A 21,400-nucleotide genomic window follows, 5' to 3' on the forward strand; every position below is an offset into this window, starting at 1 on the left:
TGCAGGCTTTTAAACGACTTGAATTATAGCTCTTGTCTTTAAGATTGAAAAGAAGTCAATTCTTGATCTTGATCTTTGTAAAGCGCTCAGTGCCTTTACAGGACACACAGCAGACTGAATGGTAAGCTTTCATTCTGATTTTCCAGCTTTTATGTGATTACAATTGACTCCATATGATGCATGTTGTTGTAGTAGTGATTAAAGTTTCGAGGAAATGGCTTGAATTCTGATAGCAGGAAAATGGTGTATTTTCTGTATGCAGTGAAGTCCAGTGCTGGCAGCCATGTTGCTTTGTTGAACCTCTGCGAAGCTCCAGCTGCCTGCAGGCTGTCATTCTCCTTAGTCATGCTTTCAGCAGCAGGCACCAACTGTCCTCCCTACCCCTTTCAGATGTGTGTCCCCATTCCCACCCCTTCCCTGCCAAGATTCATGTCCTTCCTGTTTCGTCTCTCTGTCATCCTCTTGCAGCAGTGCCATATCCACTCCCCATGCAAACAGCTTTCCCCTTCTGCTTAAGGCCATCCTTATGACCCTGTTTGGCAAGGAATGGATGCTTATGGGCGAAACTGAGAGCCTACGTAGATCCAAAAGGGGCTCTCTGTGTGTACCCGTGTTGTGGATGCTGCCTTGGATCTTAAAAGAATAAAAGGTTGTCATGTTTGGGAATCTCCCAGAGAACCAACATGCTTGTGCTGTGTTTGGCAGGGTAGTGTAAAGATTCCTAAGCTAGAAATGAGCAGTAAACTGGTGCAGCAGCAGATTCTATTTTCAGTTTATTTCAGGAGCTCTAGAATTCCTCCAGTGCCTGATTCAAGCTAATCAGAGCATCTTTGCAAAATATTTCTATTAGTAGGCACACAGAGCAACAAATTCTTTTGAAAGAAAACATTGCAGTGTTTCTTTTGAAACATTTGGATGCTTACAGAATTAAATGTTTCAGTATTTTACTGGGGGGGAAGTAAAGTGAAATCTGATTGTCAAAGAATATGAATATTGGATTTATTGGAATATGTTATCTACTGAAGCATTTGCTTTTCTTTTTAACAAAGGAAATTTGTACTAAAAACATTGAGATAGTTTTGATGGGACAAAAGCAAATAATTTGCATAGTCTTATATGTAAATGTCACAATATAAATAAAATAATTAAAGAGAGATTTCTGTATTCCTTTAGGATTTTGATTTAGGTCATCTGATTCCTGAAGGGAGCCTCAAAAATTTCAACCTTTACTGTGTTGTCTAAAATAAGTTATCCTCCTGTCTAGCCACTTTATTTATATTCATACGCGTATCTTATCTTGGGTGGGGTTTTATTTTCAGATTTAGAGTTCGTTATAAGACAGAGAAAAGGGGTATAAATCGTAGATTATTTTAGTATGACTTATATGAATATATTCTCTGGTTTGCTATCAGTGAATGACACTAAGCTTGAGATATTCTGACAAGGGTCTGGCATATTTCTTAACAGTGCAGAGGATTGTGCGTCACTACTTTCAGGAGACTGGGTCTTTATTATATGACTTATCTCAAAGCCATGATCTCATACATATTGAAAGCTAGTAAGTCATTTATTCTCTGTCTCTTTTTTTTTTTTTTTAAATGTACTGTCTGTGCTAAGCTTTATTTTTACTAAGTGCACACAATGTTAGAAAAGCATTAAAACAAAATCAAGTTACTGCTCTTTTGAGAAACTTGAGCATAAATGTAGCTAGCCGTCTTATATGCCTAATCAGAGACCCCACCCAAGCTTCAAAATTTAGCTTTTCATTTACCTTGTAAGGGAATGAACAAGAACATATGGCAGGAGGAGTGGAACAGGCCATGTTGGATCATCCTAAATGCCAAGTAAAAATTACATGCCATATTTATTTTTTATTGTATTTGTTAGGGAAGGATGTTACCTGCTAAATAGCATTCAGTAAATTCTGGTTTTATAGTTGTTTTATGTTTGTCTATACAGTGATATTTAAAGCATATGATAGGCTCCAATAAAGCATGGTACCATTGCTCAAGGAAAACCATACTTCTCAACTCTAATGTCCCTATAGACATTAAAGTTTATCTTCCCTTGAGATGGAATTCCTTAGATCTTTTCATAAGGCTATCTACTGCGTATTGCACTTACTGCATGCCTGGCAGGTTCCAGGGCAATGTCTTTTTTCAAGAACATAATCATTGAGTTAAAATGTTTTAGAGCAGAGTTTTTACAACAGAGGTATTCAAATATTTTGCTTTGTCTAATTCTAAAACCGAACATACCACAGGAAAGGAAAAGACCAGCTTGAAAAGCAAGAGAAGGGTCTAAAACATTTCATTTACCATTCTTTGACAAAGCTCTGAAGTCTTGTTTTCTTGTTCTTTTCTTTATACTGTCTTACACTGAATCAAACAACTTTGTTTCCTCAGTTTTTCCTGAACCAAGGCAAGCTATGCCTAAAAAGCCTGATCTCCGCTAGCATTTGAGCCAGAGAGTTCACAGATGATTTACTCTTCCATTTACTTGGAAAGTAACTCCATTGGAAATGGAATGTAGCTCCCTCTCAGCTAGTCTGTTTCCCAGGTTTTTAAGTCAATTTATTTCAAATCAAGCTCTTGACTCTTTTTCTTTGCTTAAATCAAACTATTTTATTAACATATTACTGCATTTAAATACGTTTAATAATTAGACTTGCAGAACATTTGGAATGTTCAGCTGGAAGTTAATGATGAATAAAAAATTTGGGAAAAGTCAAGGTTCTGCTCGTGACTATAATTTCCTATTCCCAAATAGAACTTTTTATATTTCTGAATGTTAACTTGCAATGTGTTTTGTGGCTGTTGTTTTTCCCCTCATGTAGAGAGAATTTGATGAAATACCCTTATTCTGGAAAGGAAGTCATCCTTTTAGATCATCAGAAAGTTAAGGTCTCTGGAAACTTTGAAAATCATGAGAACATGCTTTAAAATCCTTTAAGGTCTTTGTAAATCATATAGCATTTCTGAGAGAGCTTTTTCTCTTTAAGACACAGTAGTTACAACTTGGGGGAAAAAGTTATGAAGGAGCAAAAGAGGAGAAAGGTGAAAGAATGGAAGATGATCAGAAGAATCAACTTTTCTTTCCTTTTCTGTTTTGTCTTGCTATTTTTGAATTCTTATCTGCCTCTTCCTATTTTTCTTTCTCTCCATCTTTTCTTTGTCTTCTCTTGTTCCTTTTATCCTTTTTGGTGATAAACTTTTCATCCTGCTTTCCTTCTCATGTCTTTTCTGCTTGATTTTGCCCTGTTAGAACACATTTGGTGAAATTACCTTGATCTTATATGCTCTGGACAGTACAATTTTTCATCTTCCTAACTGAACAACATAAAATGAAATAAATGAACCTGTCCTGTGTGAGCAAACTGAGGGAGACGTGGACGGATTAGGAATGGATATAAATTTGAATCCTGGACCTGCGAGTGTTCTTAGTTCATTACTGTTATGTCATCTCTTTTTCTGCGGTGACATTAAGTTGATGAATGTCAGTGTCATGCTACTGGTGTTTTGCTACAAGGTTAGATAACTTAATGTTTTTATAATACCTGTATTTTAGGGCTACATGTTCATAAAACATTCAGTAAGCTTATGTTAAGCTTATGTTAAGTTTATATTAAGTTTACAGTAAATAGACATTTATTTTTTCAATATACACTGACTTTAATTTAGGGTCATATCTTTGTAGTTTGAAGCCTAGGTAACAGAAAAAGGTGTTTTAGTAAATTGATTTATCTCCTTCCTAATTTTTTTTCCCTAAGTTGTAATATTATGGATTGGCAAGATAAATGATTCTTGCTCCAAAGGTTATTGATTGTTGGCAGGACTTGTGGCAGGGATGATTTAAGGAAAGACCTAACCTATGATGGGGAACTCATTTGTGATTTGGAAACAGATTTCGGTGAGGAAATTCTCGGTGACCTTGCCAGAAATTACTAAAAGATATTCCAACAATAAAGACAGACAGGTAAATGACAAAATTACATTATAACAAAAACAAAACAAAACAAAATAGTCATTTAATCACTGTTGTACTTACAGTAAGTGTTAATCATGGCTGCTTACATGTAAATAATCACATGGAATAAATCAGGACAGTACATGCTCTTTAAGATTCTTTCTATATGTATTATGCCATTTTATAATAAATCTATCATAGAGCTGCATGTTTCTATAGAGGAGAAAGATACTAAAAATGTTATATAAGCAAGCAGAAGTAAAAATAGCTCACAGCATGGTCACGTTACAGTCAAATCATGATTGTCTCACATGGCTTTAATGGAACTGGCTTAATGTAGCTACTTTTGATACCTCAAGTAAATTTTTGACACAGAGGGAGTCAGAGTACTTCTCAAATCTGTGAAACTGAGGTCTGTGCTGATGCAACTGTAGTTTCATCTCTACAATATGCATAAAGGAGCCACAGTTGCAACTTTTGTCTTCAAAGTAGACAAAACTTTCTCTTGGTAAAGACATTTTCAACATATTTGGTAATAACATCTAAGATGAAGGAAAAAAAAAACCCCAACAAACAAACACAAAGAGCTTTCCAGTTCATTTAGAAAGATCTGCTTAGACTTCGCTGAGGTGAGAAAGCCAAATGATTGATAGGTACAGAAATTAGGCTGTGGGAATGTGTTCTTATGAAAGATCCTGTTGTCTCTTGTTGTCACCAAAGTTTATCAGTCATTGTTTTAAGATCTCAGTCTGAAAAATTGAAAGGTGGAAAAAGACTTGATTTGCCTTACACATTCATTTGAACTGAAAAAGGATGATGATACTCTACTAACCTTAATATGGAGTTTTTTTGAGAACTGTAATGGATAAATAAAGAAGTTGTTGATACTGGTGTATTGGGTGTGCCTTTAGTAAAGTCTCTAATGTAACTGGTTCAAGGGTATTTATAGCAACAGTTACTGCTGTAAATGGAATTTGCTGTGCCATATTAAAGGAAAGACAGGCACTGCCATGTTTTATTAAAGATTCCTTTCCTACTAGGCCATGGCATATGTTCTGAAATCTTGTGTTCATCATTATAACTACTTTTTGTACTTATTTAACAAGTTCCTTATCTCATTTGGTATTCTTGTAGGTAAGAAACTCTCTTGCTATGTACGTATTCAGGATTCACAGAACCTTATTTTACACTTCACTCCGTTAAGTTACATGCATTTCTAGTACAAGGTGCATTTCCCCAGTTTATGTGATGGGGCTTTTGGGTTGTTGGGTGGTAGGTTTATTTCATGACATTATCGTGTGTGTGTATATATATATTTTGCTGTACACTCAGTGACTAAACTTGTTTAGTAAGTGGGAGTCACTTGGCATTCATCCATTTCAAATGATGCCTTCATAACTACATTTTTGTTCGTTCATTCTAGTATATTTATCCAACAGTCCATCATCAGTGTTTTAAGGCAGAAATCAGTCTAGATCTGTAGTACAATTCATTCCTTTCTCAAGACAATTCCCTTTGAATAAAGGTCTGTCTGCCCTATGACTCAGATTTGCTGAATGCAATCCATTTCCCTAAAGTAAAACGTGGTGACTGTTTCAAACTCAAGGAGGTAAGCTTATAGTGCTGGACAGACAAGTTTTAAAAAACAGATACCTGTGTACTACTATATCTCAGAAAAACTACTAATTGGTGGTAGCACACAGAAGAGCAAACATCTATCCTGAAGAATAAGACTGGAGAAAAATGAAGTAGTGGGGAAATACAAATAAGGAACAGATTGATGGGATAAAACCATGGAAAACTGATTATAGGATAATTTCAGGATTAAAGATATTTCTGAGGGACTAAAACAAAGATGACTGAGAATTTATGTGTTCTTTTTGTTTGTTTTATTAGTTGATTAGGGAATTCGAGAAAGTGATAACAGAGAAAGAAATAAAGCTTAAGAGAGCAAATGGGCTTTGGCTTCTAAGCCTCTGGAGGGCAACTAACCCAAGTGTATTAAACTGCTTAAATTGTATTGTGAAGTAGATAATTGTTTAGGATGATTAGAGAGCTCTTTAAACCTGTTTGAGGGAGCTACTCATCTGAATAGTGTTATTAACTTGCCAGGTGAGTTCCCATGAAAATGCTGTCGTTTTCAGAGTGCGCCTCTCTGAGGACTGGTGGTTTTTTAACATTAACATGTCATTGGATAAAGTTACAAATAGTCCTGGTAGTAGGGTTTAATTCTGCATTTATCAATGGACTATATTATAAAGTTTATTCTTGCTTGCTGTCTCTGTAGAGTTCTGGAATAAGCAAAGAATTATCTTTTCCAGCTTTGATATTAAATTGGAAAGGTGGAAGATTAAATCCCTTTGAACTAAGGCAGATAAAGAATTCAGCTCTAATGTATTTGTAGTGAAAGAGAAGGGATTGGAAATGCATCAAGCAATGATCAGTAGAACACAGCTCTCCAGGAGTGTGTATGGATCTTGAGAGCTTTCCTTTGCTTGATGTCCATACATAGTACCTCTCTCCTGTACTCTCTGTTTCTCAAGTGTTGTCTATTGTGGTTAATATTGTCATAAAGTGTATTAAGAAATTAATGAGATAAAGAAGTTAATTAATAGGAGAAAGTATTTGATGCTGACATAATAAAGACTTGATATAGCAATGCTGTAAAAGACCTGTTTAATTGTACTGAACTTGGACACAGAGCTGGCTTAGTTGGAAACAGAATTTTTTTTAAATTTTGAACTCCACAGCTAGAAGATAGATGTGTGGAAGTTGTACTTGAAACATTTGTTTCAGAGAGTAATGAATACAAAGCAGACTTTCTAGAATAGGTTTGCCATGGCAATTGTTAAGATAAAAAGGTATATATTAATGTGTGAATGTATAATATTAAATACTGAATTGTTTTTCTTTAGTAATGGAAATACAAAAACTCCCGATCTTCCTAATATACAATAAAAACAAACTAGTAGCCTCTTATCAGTCCCTTGTTTCATTAAACTTCGAATTCCCAGGCATTAGTAGAACAATATTATCCCCAGGGTTAGATCTTGAAGCGGAATTGAGAGTTTTGATTTGTATTGTTCAGCTGTAGCCTTTTTGTTTGTTTGTTTTGTTTTATTTTTTGATTCTATCTATTTAGCACTGTGCTTTTTCAGTACCCTTATATGGTAGCTGTATGTGTAAATACTGCAGTAGAAACAATCTCGGCATCAGACTGTGCCTTTGTAATTAAGCAGTGGCTGGGAGGCTGTGGCTCCTAGGCAGATGTCTGCTTCATTCCTATGGACAACACAGCTGTTAATTTTTCAGTGAATAACTTTAAACTTTCTATAATATTAATGTTTTCCAGGCTTAACACCTGTAATACTGTAAGTACTCAAAGATTGTATATGAAATAGAATTATGACAAGATTCTCAGCAGAAATGGTGGAAAATTAGAACTGCTGTTGCAGTATCAACACTTTCAACACACAAACTTAAACACCCTCTACAACGGAAATAGAAATTGAAAAGGCTTTATATAAGCAAGAATGATCTTAATTTTTTTTTTTATTTTTTTTTTTTTTTTAATCAGGAGTATTGAGTCATGAAGCTTCGGGCAGTTTCTTATTTCATAAACTGGAGCACAATTTTACCAGATAAAAAGTATGATGTAATGCCCCAAGTGGCCAAATCTGTGTATGTGTCCAAAGATATATAGTATGCAGAAGAGACTTTTTCTCTTTCCCTTCCACAGACTGTATACGGCCACCTTAAGCTGGTTTGTTTTTTTGTTTTTTTTTTTGAGGATTGGTAGGTTAGCTCAGGCAATATCCAATTGATTTCAAAACTTCATCTGAATTCACCAAATTGAACATGTATGTATATGTGCATGTATATATAATCTAAAATGCAAGGGCTTGGCAACATTGTATGTATGTATGTGTACACTGTATATATAACTGTATCATGAGGCATCTCCACATCCAGATCTAGTCAGACAACAGAGAATTTTGGGCATGCAAAAATAACAGTATACAATAAGAGTATTACAGTGACTGATAGAATTCTTTAATATTTTGATTGCTGCTAAGCATTCAAAAAACTTCTGATAGACTTGTCAAGGCTTGTTTCTCTGAGTCTGGGGAGAACAGGCTCTAATGAACACTTTCAGCTGCTCTTCACCACTATACAAAGCATGTGATCATGAAGAACAAAAGTTGAGGAATCTTATTTAGAACAGACAGGTAATACAGCTTATAATAAGCAGTATGTACTGCATACGGCCACAATAAGCAAAACAGTTCATTACTAGTACATATCTTCAGCAAGTGTAGGAACCTTCATCATTTGGAGTTCAAGAACCAGAGCAATGTGTACTCATGTTGGTAATTCTTTTAGTTTTAAGGCATAGGTAAGTATTTGACTTTAAAGCCTTGGTTTCCAAGATAAACTATAATAGTCATGACTGCAAGAAGTGCAGATTTTATTAGTTTGCAATAGAAAATGCATCTATAAATGGAAGAAAGACATGTCTTAATAGATCAGAAACCATGAGACTAAAACCAAATCAGTTGGATTTTTAGTTTTAAAAATAATTCCTTAATTAAACATTTATATTCCTTTATTCATAAGATAACAAATTATTGTATGTTAAGCAAATTGCCTTATGTAGAAGTCAGAAGAATTTTTGCCTCCAGTGTTGAGAGCTAAAATTTCATCTCTGAAATACAGTTTTAGTACATAGCATGTCAAGAGCTGTCATTGCATAAACCATTAAAACTTTTTAAGGGGAGAAGTCAAATAAATGTGATACTTTGGAAGCAAGAAACATTATAAAGCAAAAAGGAGAAAAGAAAAGAAAGTAAGCATTAAATCTTCTTCAAGAAGAGTACAAATCCATTTCAAGATGTCTGCGATGCCTGGAAGAACAGAAGAACAAGATCTTGCTTTGATACTGTCTTGCGATAAAACAGAGGCTTTAAGGCAGTCCACTCATAAAGAAATGGGGGGAACAGGGAAGAGAAACAAACACCCAAGTGCACAGGGCAACTTACATCATCTGAGCAGCTTCCCCCAAGTGTTTTAAAATAAAGGCAGGCAATCAAAGAAGCCATAGTACCTTGGTAAAATATGTTAGCAATTTTGACTTGCCCTCATGGCAAACAGGTGAAATGTGTTAGCTTAAACTACTTCACAGACAGTGTCCCATTGCACAGTTACTGTATTTCATATGATGTGTGATAATTATAAGTGGTAATGTAAATTCAAACCCACAAGTTTTAATATCTTTGTATGCCTTGGTATTGCATAACCCTTTGGCAATTTTATATTTGGAGTATATGTGGAAATATGAGTAACTTGTGTACCACTTTTTAGTAAGCACCTGTTGAAGGAATAGGTGGGGGAGCTAAAGTTTGCTAATAGAAAAAAGGTCAGGAATAAGACTAATGTGTTAGGCAGAAATAAAGTATCTTAGGCCTATTTGTAGAGGCTTGGAAAGGTTACATAGTAATGCTACCTTAATTTTACTTTCTCAATTTTTTATATTTCTTGTTTTGTGGACTTCTATAAAATATTAATGGGTATCTATTTCCATGTTAGTCGAAATGTTTCAGAATATTTCTAATTTCTGACACAGATTATGCAAAATATTTAATTTTAGACATGTGAGCAATCCTGTGCCATTCTTACTTCACTTCTTTGAGGTACTTATTTTTATAATAACTGAAAAACTTATTTAATTTTTTCTAATAGACCTATGTTTAAGTACATATGTATGTAAGAATATACTTCATATTCAATAATTAGTAAGCCGTAATTTCAGTTAAATGAGTTCAAAGTATACATATTAAAAATTATAAAGAATAATTTTGGGGAAAATAGAAACAAGCAAGCTAGACTATTTTTTAAAATGTAGATGTCAAAACTGGTACAAATATTCTTAACTCATAAAGCTATTTCTCTGTTTCTGTTTAAAATCAGAAATAATACATGCTAAATTTCAAACCAAACTGATTTGATTCTTAGCTGTTATAAAGCTTGCGCTTAAAGTTAGTGTTTGAGGTGAAACACGTCAGCAGCATTACTTAATTTAATAGAGAATGGTTTCACCATCATTCTAACTGGAAAGGTTATGAGCTGGCAGCCAGTATCAGATATTGTGACCAGCTATAAACAAGCAGGAAATGAGAAAGGGAAAGATGAAGCCCCAAAGTTGCTTGCTGAAGGTTTGTATTAGTTTTCAGGCTCAAACAGGGTGATGGGATCTGTGGGCTGGAAGGTCTCTCAGGGTGTCTCCTCCTTCTCGGACTCAGAGCAAGCTGTTTCTGAAGTATGGCATGTTAACTATGTGCACAAATAGCACATTTTGAAGCTGAGTATTAAATTGAGGTGTAGTATCATGGTTTTCTGGTCTCATGAATTTAGGATGAGAAAATGCTGCCTCCAGGCCTGACAGTCCCTGCCCAGCTTTCCTTAGAGCTCCCAGACCCTGCCTATGGCCCAGGACCCCATGCCAGCCCCCTGGGGGCAGCCAGCCGTGCCCTGGCAACACCATGGCAAAGCTGATCTCCAGCTCCCCAGAGTCGTGCCTGCCCCTGGGCTGACAGCCTCGGGGGTGCCCAGGCTTGGGGCTGCCCCCCGGGCTGCCTGCTGCTGGCTGTTGGAGTGTCACAGTCCCTGGGGCAGCCACAGGGTCCTGGCCCCGGGGGGGCCACCAGCCATGCAGCACCCTGAAACCCTGAACCTTGGATCTTTCCAATTGTTTCAGCCTTAATTTTCTGAATGATGGGAGACAAAGGAGTTGGAAAGAAGTTGTAGTTGTTTTCAAAGGTAAGATGAGTTCTTTTTTGCCTCAAAATGTTTTTAATATACACAGGAATTACTTGCAGTTCCTTTCAAGTCCTGGAGTACATTTTTGTCCTTTAGTTACTACTTCCTTTCAAAGCTTATCCCACTAGCAGACAAAAATTAAGCCTTCCCCTACTCCTCCCCAAAGTCCCTGCTGTTTGCTGTATACTTTAATTTGAACACCTGGTGTAGGGAGGTGGGATTTGGTGGTCATTTTTTATTAATGTGGACTAAAGATGTGCTGGCACATGCAGTCAGTATTGGTTTTCTTTCACAAACAATTCCTTGATTGTCTGTGTAAGTATCACTTAGTGTGTAACAATGGGTAAAATGGATCGATCTTCTTCCTTGTGATGTTGGGCCACAGCAGGGAGGATGGGTGGAAAAGGCAACTCCTGGATCAGGCATCAGAAGGAAGAAGTTGTCCTCTGCAGCAGGAGCTACTGTTCCCACCTCCCTCACCTGCCTCTTCTGCCTCCTCCATTCTCTGTTGCAGAAGTCACTTGCCACCTTATTTATTTAAGCAGCAGCATCCAATTCTGCCTGTGTTTCTAAGAGGCTTTTTTCTAATCGTCACAGAACTTGGTGGGAATATGATTTGCTGGAGGGTGTAGTCACTCAAATTCTTTAGTTTCAGGGAGCCACTGGACAGTGGTTGCCTTTCCAGCCTGGCCGCTCTTTTAAAGACCACAATAGGTTTTAAATTCTACTTACAAGAAAACCAAAATAGAGTGCTTATCCCACTTAAGGTTTCAAATGTTTGTTTCTTTTGTGAAATTTACATGAAAAGACCCCTCATAAGTCACAAACCAAAACCAAAGTGTGACCTATATTAAAAGATCTTTGCCAGTAAGCCTGCATATGTATGGGAAGCATGGGACGTGTCAGCTACTGCCTACCACTGGTTCATGTCAACCATCCGGGATCTCTTACCAACACAAAGCTGAAAGACTGAGTCATGCTAGGTAAACCATGTTTTACTGGAAGAACCTTTTTTGTTGGAAGGTGAACAGTTTTTACCCTTTCGAGCTGCATACAGGTTTGTTGGCAGGCTCAGCCTTTTTAACATACTGGTATTTCTAGAGCAGTAAAACTTAGATCAAGCATAGTTATAGTTTGAGCAAAACCATTATCCAGTTCTCTGAATAAAATAAACTATGCAAAAGGAAAAAAAGCTATGTGTATGAATTTTTTTATATATACATATAAACACACACATATATTTTTAGATGGTTGCATCCAAAAAAGAAAGAAAAGTCCAGAGAAGATTAAGAATCCGTATGAAAACTGCAACCTCAACAGATGCTGGGTTTTTTCCCCATGCTTCTCATTGGCTTATCTATCAAGCAGGGCTTTCAAGTTTGAGCTAGGCTTTGTTGGCATGCAGAAAATTGTGTATTGAAAGTTGCAACCTTTTTTTCTTGATCATATGATGTAAAGAAAATCTCTCTGCAGCTTCTATATATAAATTCTGAACTTGACAATGGTGGGGTTTTGAATGCCTGTGATATTTTTCATATTGTATAAAGTTTATAAAAGGGATCTAGAGGTAGAAAGTGTTTATTACTCTACTTTTTATTGTAGGTGTTAAAATTAGTTACAATTCAATAAGTATGCAGGTGATTATGAATGTCTATTGAGGTTGAAAAATGTATCTGGATTTATAAGGGAAATATTTATATTCCAGTCATTGTTTTCTAGTGCTGATTTACTTTTAAATTGTAAAACTGTTTTCATTACATAGCATGTGATTTATGCTGAGTTTTATATATGTTGTCTCATAAGCCTGTCTTTTTTTTTTTTTTTTTTTTTAAGAAAAAAAAAAATAATAATCAAGGATTTTTCTGGGAGGATGGGCCGAAAATGTAGACAAAGCATGCAACCCAGGCGAGCTTTTCTTATGTTTTGTTTTCTGTTTATGGGAGAAATGGTACACCAAATTCCCATCTCAGCTGAGTGCTCCACCATCTAAAGTTGAGTTATTTTAAAAAACAAATAATATTTTTTAATGTGGGCTAAATCTTCAGCAGTTTTGAACTTAGTATGTAAATTTGTCTTTGGTTACAAAAAGCATCTTTGTTAGCACTGAAACACAGTTAAGGAAAAATCAGATGCTTTGACATTTTTAACGTTGCATTTGAGGGTTTCTTATTTTTAGTGGTGTTATTTTAATTGTTTTGCCTTTATTCTGAAACAATACACTAGCCCAAGTCTCCTCTGTATATCTATTGTTTTGGAGTTTTTATTTTAAAGTAGGATTTCTGCAGCATTATAACTGAATATATATATTTATATATATAATATAAATCATATAACTGCATATATATATATATATATATCTGAAAAGTAATAGCTTTTCAGTTAGCAGTCTTCCACGCCATGCCTAGCCTGTTTGTTCTGCCCCGACCTCACCGGACCATGAGGCAGGAAACCAAGTGTCACCTCATCCAAAGAAAGTTCTGATTCCTGCACCACACTTTCCCTTTTTCTCCTGCACCTCTTTGGCTAAATGAACACTACTGCATTCTATCAACTTGCAAGAGAAGACAGGCTGAACGATAATGGTTTAAATCCATTCAGGCAGAGGAAAGAATTGAAGGTCTTCTACATTTTGAGTGAACACTCAAAACACTGGGCTAGTGGGTAATAAAAATAATAAAATTGTGAGATTAAAATAAAAAAGAGATGTTTCATGAAACAAACTGCATATTTAAAGCTATATGAAATTTGTACTGTGCCAGCTATACCTTTGCAGATAAGATGGAATTTAAGCACTGCAGAGTCTATGTGTTATATCTACACACATTTAGAAACTGTCTCTCTTGAGGAGAGCTTGGAATACAGAGACTTCAACAAAGAAGAGTTTTGTCCTTGATGTAAAAAACAGATAAGGGTAATACAACAGAGTTTAAGACCGTATTTGAGTTTTAACTTGAGTGGTGCTTATGAATTTATTGAGACTGCTTACAAGGTGGTAAGTTGCTAAGTTATGCAAAACATCTGTACTTGTAGGTAACAGCAAGAACACAAGTTCTGTTCTTGTTTGACGCTTGTGTTTACACCATCATTTTTCCAGTGAGTATGTAGATTATTTGGATCAGACTAAATAAACTGTAATGGAACCCATAACATTGTTATTTCCTAGCTAGCAAACTCAGGAAAAAAAAGTTAGGAAAATGTCTAGTTATTCTGTGTGTATTTTCTGGAAATTTTTATCTATTTCTGACAGAAAGCATGTACTTGACTCTTTTTTTCAAAGTGGAATTGAGAAACTCCAATAAAAAATTCTCATTTTTATAGGCATAGAGCTTTCCAAGATGTCTCCTGTATTTATTTTGTATTTTTTCTCCTTTTTCTTTTTTCTTTGTTTTTTTGGGTTTTTTTTATGTGATCCCCACGTAAGACTAAAATTTGAAAATTACCTTATTCTTCATATCCTTTTAGGTGAACTTATTAAAGATGGAACATGTTCCTAATACTAGTTTGCCTACTAGAGGCTGAGGAAGAATTGATTTTTCTGAGGAATGTCAGCACTGCTGAAGAGTATGCATGCAGGAGATTGTCAGTTGGTGTTTGACTGAAAATATCGATATGTTATTTTGAGCATTTTGAAAGATCTCTATTCATGTTAGTTTGGATACTGTCACATGAACTGAAAAAATGATTGAATGACTGTGAACAAAAGATTGTGAAAAATGGTTCTGCCTTGGCTGTGAAATGTGTGTCATGGTGCTCGTAATAAATGCAGCTCCTGTCCAGAATGTGGAAATCTCTTGAAGAGTCTTTCTGGGACAACTAAAGCAAAATGTACATCCACAGACCCTTTTTTCTTGACAGTTATTTTGAGCATGGAATTAGCCATGGGTTTTGGGTGCAACTGCTTTTTAAGCTCATGCACAGAAAAAGTGAATAGTTGTGTTGTTGCTGGAATACAGCTATTTTTTGATCTAATTTACTATCTTAATGATACTTGACTAAGTAAATACATACCAAGTAGATAGTAAATTTATTTATTTTTAGTAAGTAACATAACAGGTTTTTGGTTTTAATCACAGTTGCATAGACATAAACCTCATTTAAAGATGAATAGACTTTATCTGGTGAAATATGAAATGAAAGAAGCACGGTCATTGCTGGGAGAAAACATCAAGACACTTTTAAAGCCACTAGAAAGTGGGTCATTTCTATTTTAGTTAGTTAGTGTTTTTTTCAGATAATAAAAGGTCTGTGAGGAGACCTTTCTGTCTTTTTGATGTGTGTTTAACCTCTTTCCTCCAGAGTTCAGAAAAATCTTTTTTTTTTAAGATGAGGTCCAATCACCTCTGTCATGCATCTGCTCATCTCACACTGCCACTTTCATAGTTATTGATTTCATTATCATAATACCATGTATATGACTACTGAAAAATGTATTGAAATAATAGAGACCAAGAAAAAAGAAACTTTTGTCAGTTATCCATTTGTTTACTTGTCTTAATCAGTAAGTATCTAACTCATCAGTTTCTAATTACAACTCTTACTAAAATTTTCTTTTTAAAATATAGATTTATTCTTTTTATATAATTTGTCTTTTTTTCACATAAAGTTGTAATTATTTGCTGTATTTCAAATGACACAGCAATAAGACTATAGATGACTTTATCAAGTAATTAATTTGCTGTGTCTGCCCATGAGACCGGCTAAACTCTGTTACTTACAGTTGACAGAAACATTGAAATACATCAGACATATTAGTGCAAATAAATTTTTATTGAGGCCATGCATAGTCTTGGGTGGTTTTATTTAAGAAAATTTCATACAATGATAAACATTGGGAAAAGCCATTCTTATTACAATGTAAACTGTGTATGGGCAGGAGGGAACCAACTCCAGCACCTCTTAAAACTGAATTTTAGTGGTATGCCCTGTTTTACATAACTGTTAGAAACTGTTATAAAAATATTTTCAAATCCTTTGCTGCTACATTTTCTCTTTCCAAGTCACACAATTTACTGAATGTACTTTTTAGAGTCAGGTTTAATGTGCTGAATTTCTTTAACTTTTCAGAACTATTATGATGCTGTATTTTGTTGATATAATTAAAAAATCAGTAAGACTAGGTCCTAATGTTTATAATTTTAAGTGTCTAACTAATTGCTCATGTGATAGTTCTGTTCTTGGTGTACTCTTTGCTTCTCTCAGAAGCAAAGAGTGCACCAAGAACAGAACTAATTTCAGGGAGAAGCAACCAAACCTTCCAGGTTTTGATGTGAAAAATAACGTGCAGCCATTAAGTTTACCTGTTTGTTCCTGTAATGCATCTGCTACTTGTTACTAGTTCATGGTTTACTTCAGTGTTGTGGCCGTTATGTACAATTGTCCATTATGCACTTAAGTACTGTTTTTTAAAGAAAAAAAGTTACAATTATTGTTATTGTATTGCTGAGATGTTTAAAGTGGAAAAAGTTGGTTATGTGCATCATGTATACTAACCGAATCTGCGTTCAAGGGTTTTATGCAGTGGCTACTTATTGAAATAACTGTTTTGTTATTCTACATGTAGACAATTGAAAACAAATTGGAAAGGTTAGATGTATGTGCTTCTGAAATGCAGGGATTTTGCACAATTCTGTTAGAAAAAAAGTTGTCCTGAATCCTGAAGTAGCTGACAGTAGTTAGAATATTTTAAGACATCTGCCAAAGTTGATGTTTTGATAGCAACATATGTTTTCTGTGATGTGACTGCAGAAAAAGATTTTTTTTCTTTGAGTTTCCCCTTTATCTTGATATTACCTGGCTCCTCTGACAGTTCTTATTCTCCCTGACAGCTGTGCCAGAGGAGATTTAATAGTGCTGTTGGGAATGACCGTATTCTGTAGGTGACTCAGGTTTCAAGGACAAGAAAAGTGATTTGAAATAATCTTTGTAAACAACTCCTTCAGAAATATGCTACTTAGCAATAGTTAAGGATTGGGTCAAAGGGTGTTTGTTTCTTAGTGTTTTGTTTTTATTTGCTGATTTTTACAGTGTTTGGTAAGATGGTATAGTATGTTCTCATTTTCTTTGGGCCCACAGCTCTCATACAACTAGAGAAAATTACTAATGTGGATTGAGAAAAACTATTAGCAGTTTGGTTGTTTTTTCTTTAATTACAGTTCATATTATGTAAATCAGTTTTCTGTTTTCATTTTCTCTCTCTTTATTCTTTATCCAGATTCCACCAAGAAAATTAAGGATGTCTTAGAAGAATTCCATGGCAGTGGTGTGTTAGCAAAATATAATCCTGAAGGGGTAATTCTTCTTCTTTCTTCAATGGTCAGAAATGGTGGGGAGGAATATTTACAGATGTTGTAGCAAATATAAGCATTTCAAATAGAATATTATTTATAAATCAGATGTCTGGGGTATTTGAAACAGCTTTGAAAACAAAAATATGAATATTTTGAAGAACTAAAAGTTTATAAACATCACATTATATAGACCTGCTTAATATTTTAAATAAAACCACACCTTCTAAGATTTAACCAGACTGTCATAGTTTTACCCCAGCTGGTGACTCAGCACCACACAGCCACTTGCTTACTCACCCCGGTGGGCTGAGGGAGAGAATTGGAAGGGTAGAAGTGAGATAAGTAATGGGTTGAGATAAAGACGGTAATAGGTAAAGCAAAAGCTGTGCACACAAGCAAAGTAAAACAAGGAATTAATTCGCTACTTCCATTGGCAGGCAGGTGTTCAACCATCTCCAGGAAAGCAGGGCTCCATCATGTGTATCAGTTACTTGGGAAACAAACGCCATCGCTCCCAATGTCACCCTCCCTTCCCCCTCCTTCCTCCAGCTTCATATGCTAAGCATGACGTCATATGGTATGGGATATCCCTTTAGTCCATTGGGGTCAGCTGTCCTGACTGTGTTGCCTCTCAACTTCTTGTGCACCCCTAGCCTTCTCGCTGGTAGGGTGGCGTGAGGAGCAGAAAGGACCTTGACTCTGTTCAGCAGTAACTGAAACACCCCTGAGTTATCAATGCTGTTTTCAGCAGAAATCCAAAATTTAGCCCATACTAGCTACTACAAGAAAATTAATTCTATCCCAGCCAAAACCAGCACACAGACAAACACACACACACACGAAAAAACCCCAACACCCTTATGGTAAGGTTAACGTGCTTCCCAAGTCTTTTATCAAGATGGGTGGGTTATGTTCAGCATAATTTCAAAAGTTAGAAAAGTAAAATGTGTTCAGTTCAGATTTCTTTTTAAATTCTGTTTCTTCTGTGGTGTTTCTGGTAGTGGGATCTTCGTTAATAAAGAAGATATTTTTTCTGATGTTATGAAATAAAGAATTCAGCTGAAAAAAAAGCGTGTGTGCATTGTTAATACAGATTCACTAGTAAACAGAGTATTCCGGTTTGGTTAGGAGAAAAAACCAGGTTGTTTTCATTTTTTTATCCTCAATTGCAATTTGTATCTGCTTAACACATGGTAATAGTGTGACTCATCATGCAGCTAAATAAAACCCTGTTTTAGTAATGTTTCTAACTGTGCTTCTGTTATGTGGAATTCAGGACAGAAAAATGTGCTAACCATTATGAAAATTAATTGATCTTACATTTCAGTATGTTAAAGACAAGCATTATTGTCAAGCAAGGTAGTTACAACTCATTAAGTATTGAAAAAATTATTTTTCACTTCGAACATTTCAAAGCATAATGTTGGTCATTTTGGTCAGTTTCTGAGGAAAATATTTCATAATTCATTACAATAGTATAAGTTGATCTTGTAAATGATCATCTTAGATCTCCATTATTTTAGGTAAATAGAATCATAGAATATAAAAGGATGGGAATGCTGTGATCGTCTAATTTATTCTTCAATGTAACATAGGCTGTACTACAGGACCTCCCTTAATTGATTTTTGTTAGAATGTAGATGTGTCTTTGGTTGGTTGTTTTGTTTGTTTGGGTTTTTTTTAGAAAAGAGTGCACTCTTGATTTACAAACTCAGCACTTGCTTTTTTTTGTTTGTTTTTTTACTCAACTTTGCAATTTTCTTTGCTTTTAGTACATGTGATAAAATGGTCTTTATTCACTTTTTTCTTGAAATTCTTCACTTATTTTCAGTCATAATGTAACATTTTCAGTTATGTGAAGTGTAACCTTCTAAAGTACAAAATTACTGTGTATTTTATGCATACTAAGTAACATGTTACTGTGCAGGTAACACATGATCAAATTATCAGTCTGTATATAAAGAAATCAGTATTTAAAGTTGTGAGATTAGTCTTTTAAAGTACTTCCTCCAATCTGGGGGTACATGGAGGCTGAGTCATGGCAAAAAGTGATCATTGTGGGCACCTGGGAAACCTGCTTTGACTGAAGCCAGGTGATTTGGCAGAATTTGTATAAGCTGGAATTAATAAACAGAATTGGTCCTGAGTCTGTGACTCAGAGTTCTTAATTTCACAGCAATTTCTTTGCAGAATCCTGCCAATGTACTGAAGTGTCCAGGGATTTTAGAGTAGCAGAGTACCCAAGCCAGTGAGCAGGATGGAAGGGGAGGTATGAATGCAAATCAAACACCCAGTGGTGCCTTCAGTGTCTTCAGCAGGGATCAAGCTATTCACTACTACTGGGTCAGTGTTGCATCCAGGCTAACCCTTGACAGCTTTTGTACTTTTAGCACTTAGACTTTAGGAGTGCAACATAAGGAAAACACAGCTAGCAGTGAAGCTACTTTGGCTCTAGTAGGATTTATTAGCTCAAGTTTCATGGCATAAGCTGCTGAACATAGCAGCAAAGTGGCTGAAATTTACTCTGCAGTTGAGTGAGTATTCCAAGTTCAGACAGAACTGCCTTTGCATAGGCATGTGTGTATATTTGGCCTGTATCCAACCTGCTATGTGGATGAATTCTTTACAGAATGTATTGCGAGTTGGTTGTATCTGGTTGGATGAGGATTCCGTGAGCTGGATGTACTATTGAAGTAATTCATTATTATCTGTAAATGAGATGACAAAAATTGACTGATCCAGCTGAAATTATAGTGCAGCTTTTTACTTCCACATATTATAGACAGCACTTCTGTTGTGTTTTGCAGAGGATACCATCATGTTTTCATTTCAGCTCTTTATTTCCTAGATAATTATCTCATAAGCACTCCAAGTATTTTTCAAGTCTTGTAAAAATACTACTAAAATGTGGTGCCAGTTTTTTACCAATAAACATGGGGCATAGAGCTATGGCAGATTTATTGCTACGATATATTCATGTACTTAAGAAAAAGCCTTAAGAAATTTCTGTTTCAAGCTTCTGCCTGCTTAAAGGGTTCAGGAATTTATTTCACTCCATTGCATCTATACTGCAGTTTTTTATCACAAGCTGATTTAAAGGGATGCAAATAGAAAAAGAAAAGTTATTGGTATTTGAAGCTTGTTACCTGAAGTAATCTGGTTTGTTTTTCCATTATCTTATATCTTGTTGAGTGAGTGGTTTTTGGGCTTAGTGGAAATGATGTATCAGATTATCAGGAGGTCATCCAGCATAAGGAGTTTATTTATGGAGATTTTACTTACTGCTTTCAGTGTGAGGGAGGTGACTAAACAACTACAAATGCTACTGAACCTTTGCCCTTCCACCTTCTTCTCCAAGTCAATGTCAAATATGAAATTAAGAATATTTTTTTTACCTGATATAAGACACATAGGTATGTTAAGATCAGCCTTCTGGACAGCTGTGATTTATAAATAGTCTTTTCATAATTTGAAATTTATTTCAATTAATTAATTTCAGCCATTTCACTTTGAGAGGAGTGCTGAATAGGCTAGCAAGGATTAGGAAAGCAGGTGGAGCTAAAGATTGTATCTAAATGGGCAGCAAGTACACACACAAGTATTGGGTGCTTGTAGTCCTAGTGTTGTCATCCTTTTTGAGGAATCGGTTGGAGTGGATCATAATTTCTTGTTTACCTGCTTACCTACTTGCTATCTAGAGCTTTTGGAGTTAATCAGTGCATGACGAGTGAGAGTGGAAGGTGCCTGAAGGAATCTCAGCCAGACAAGCAGTCAGGGTGCAGCTTGAGTCTGCATGTGGAGCAGAGCAGTGCTCGAGTGGTCCAGAATTCCACAGCTTGGATGTGGATGAGAAGAATAAATGTGCATATGCAGAAAGACCAGGAAAACAAAAATTTCCAGGAAGGTTATGACAATGAGTGCATGACACTGGGCACATTCCATGATCTGATCTGCCCAGAGTGGTGAAGTCCCAAGTCTGGCAGAATGTTGCAGTCGTCTGCCTACTCCAAAAGATTTTTTCCGGTTTTGGAAGTAGTGCAGATACTTTGAAGAGGCTTTCTCCAGGGTCCTTCTGATTTCCGGAGGTCTTAGTGTTTTGGTTTTTTGGGTTTTTTAACTTAAATCTGTGATGTTTCAAAGATATGTCTGGTAACCCTATCAAACTCTGGCACAGTGTAATGTATGCAGAGAATTCAACTGTAATTTGAAGATAGTACCCCCTTACTGAGAAGTTGTGATAGCAGTTTGTGATTGAGGTAGAAAATTAATACAGCACCTTTATTAAAAGGAGTAAAAATTATTAGAAACTAAACCAGCATATAATGGTGACT

General features: G+C 35.7%; 1 protein-coding gene across 2 annotated transcripts in view; it reads left to right on the forward strand.

Moving 5' to 3' along the window:
- DGKB (diacylglycerol kinase beta) overlaps positions 1-21,400 on the forward strand; it is a 362,852-nt gene that overhangs the window by 48,096 nt on the left and 293,356 nt on the right. For both annotated transcript variants that reach the window (XM_040593354.1, XM_040593355.1), the window contains exon 3: positions 16,994-17,070. In XM_040593354.1, coding sequence (XP_040449288.1) covers positions 16,994-17,070 — 77 coding nt within the window. The remainder of the gene's footprint in view (positions 1-16,993; positions 17,071-21,400) is intronic.

The sequence above is a fragment of the Falco naumanni genome, chromosome 4 (assembly GCF_017639655.2).
Source record: "Falco naumanni isolate bFalNau1 chromosome 4, bFalNau1.pat, whole genome shotgun sequence".
Taxonomy (NCBI): domain Eukaryota; kingdom Metazoa; phylum Chordata; class Aves; order Falconiformes; family Falconidae; genus Falco; species Falco naumanni.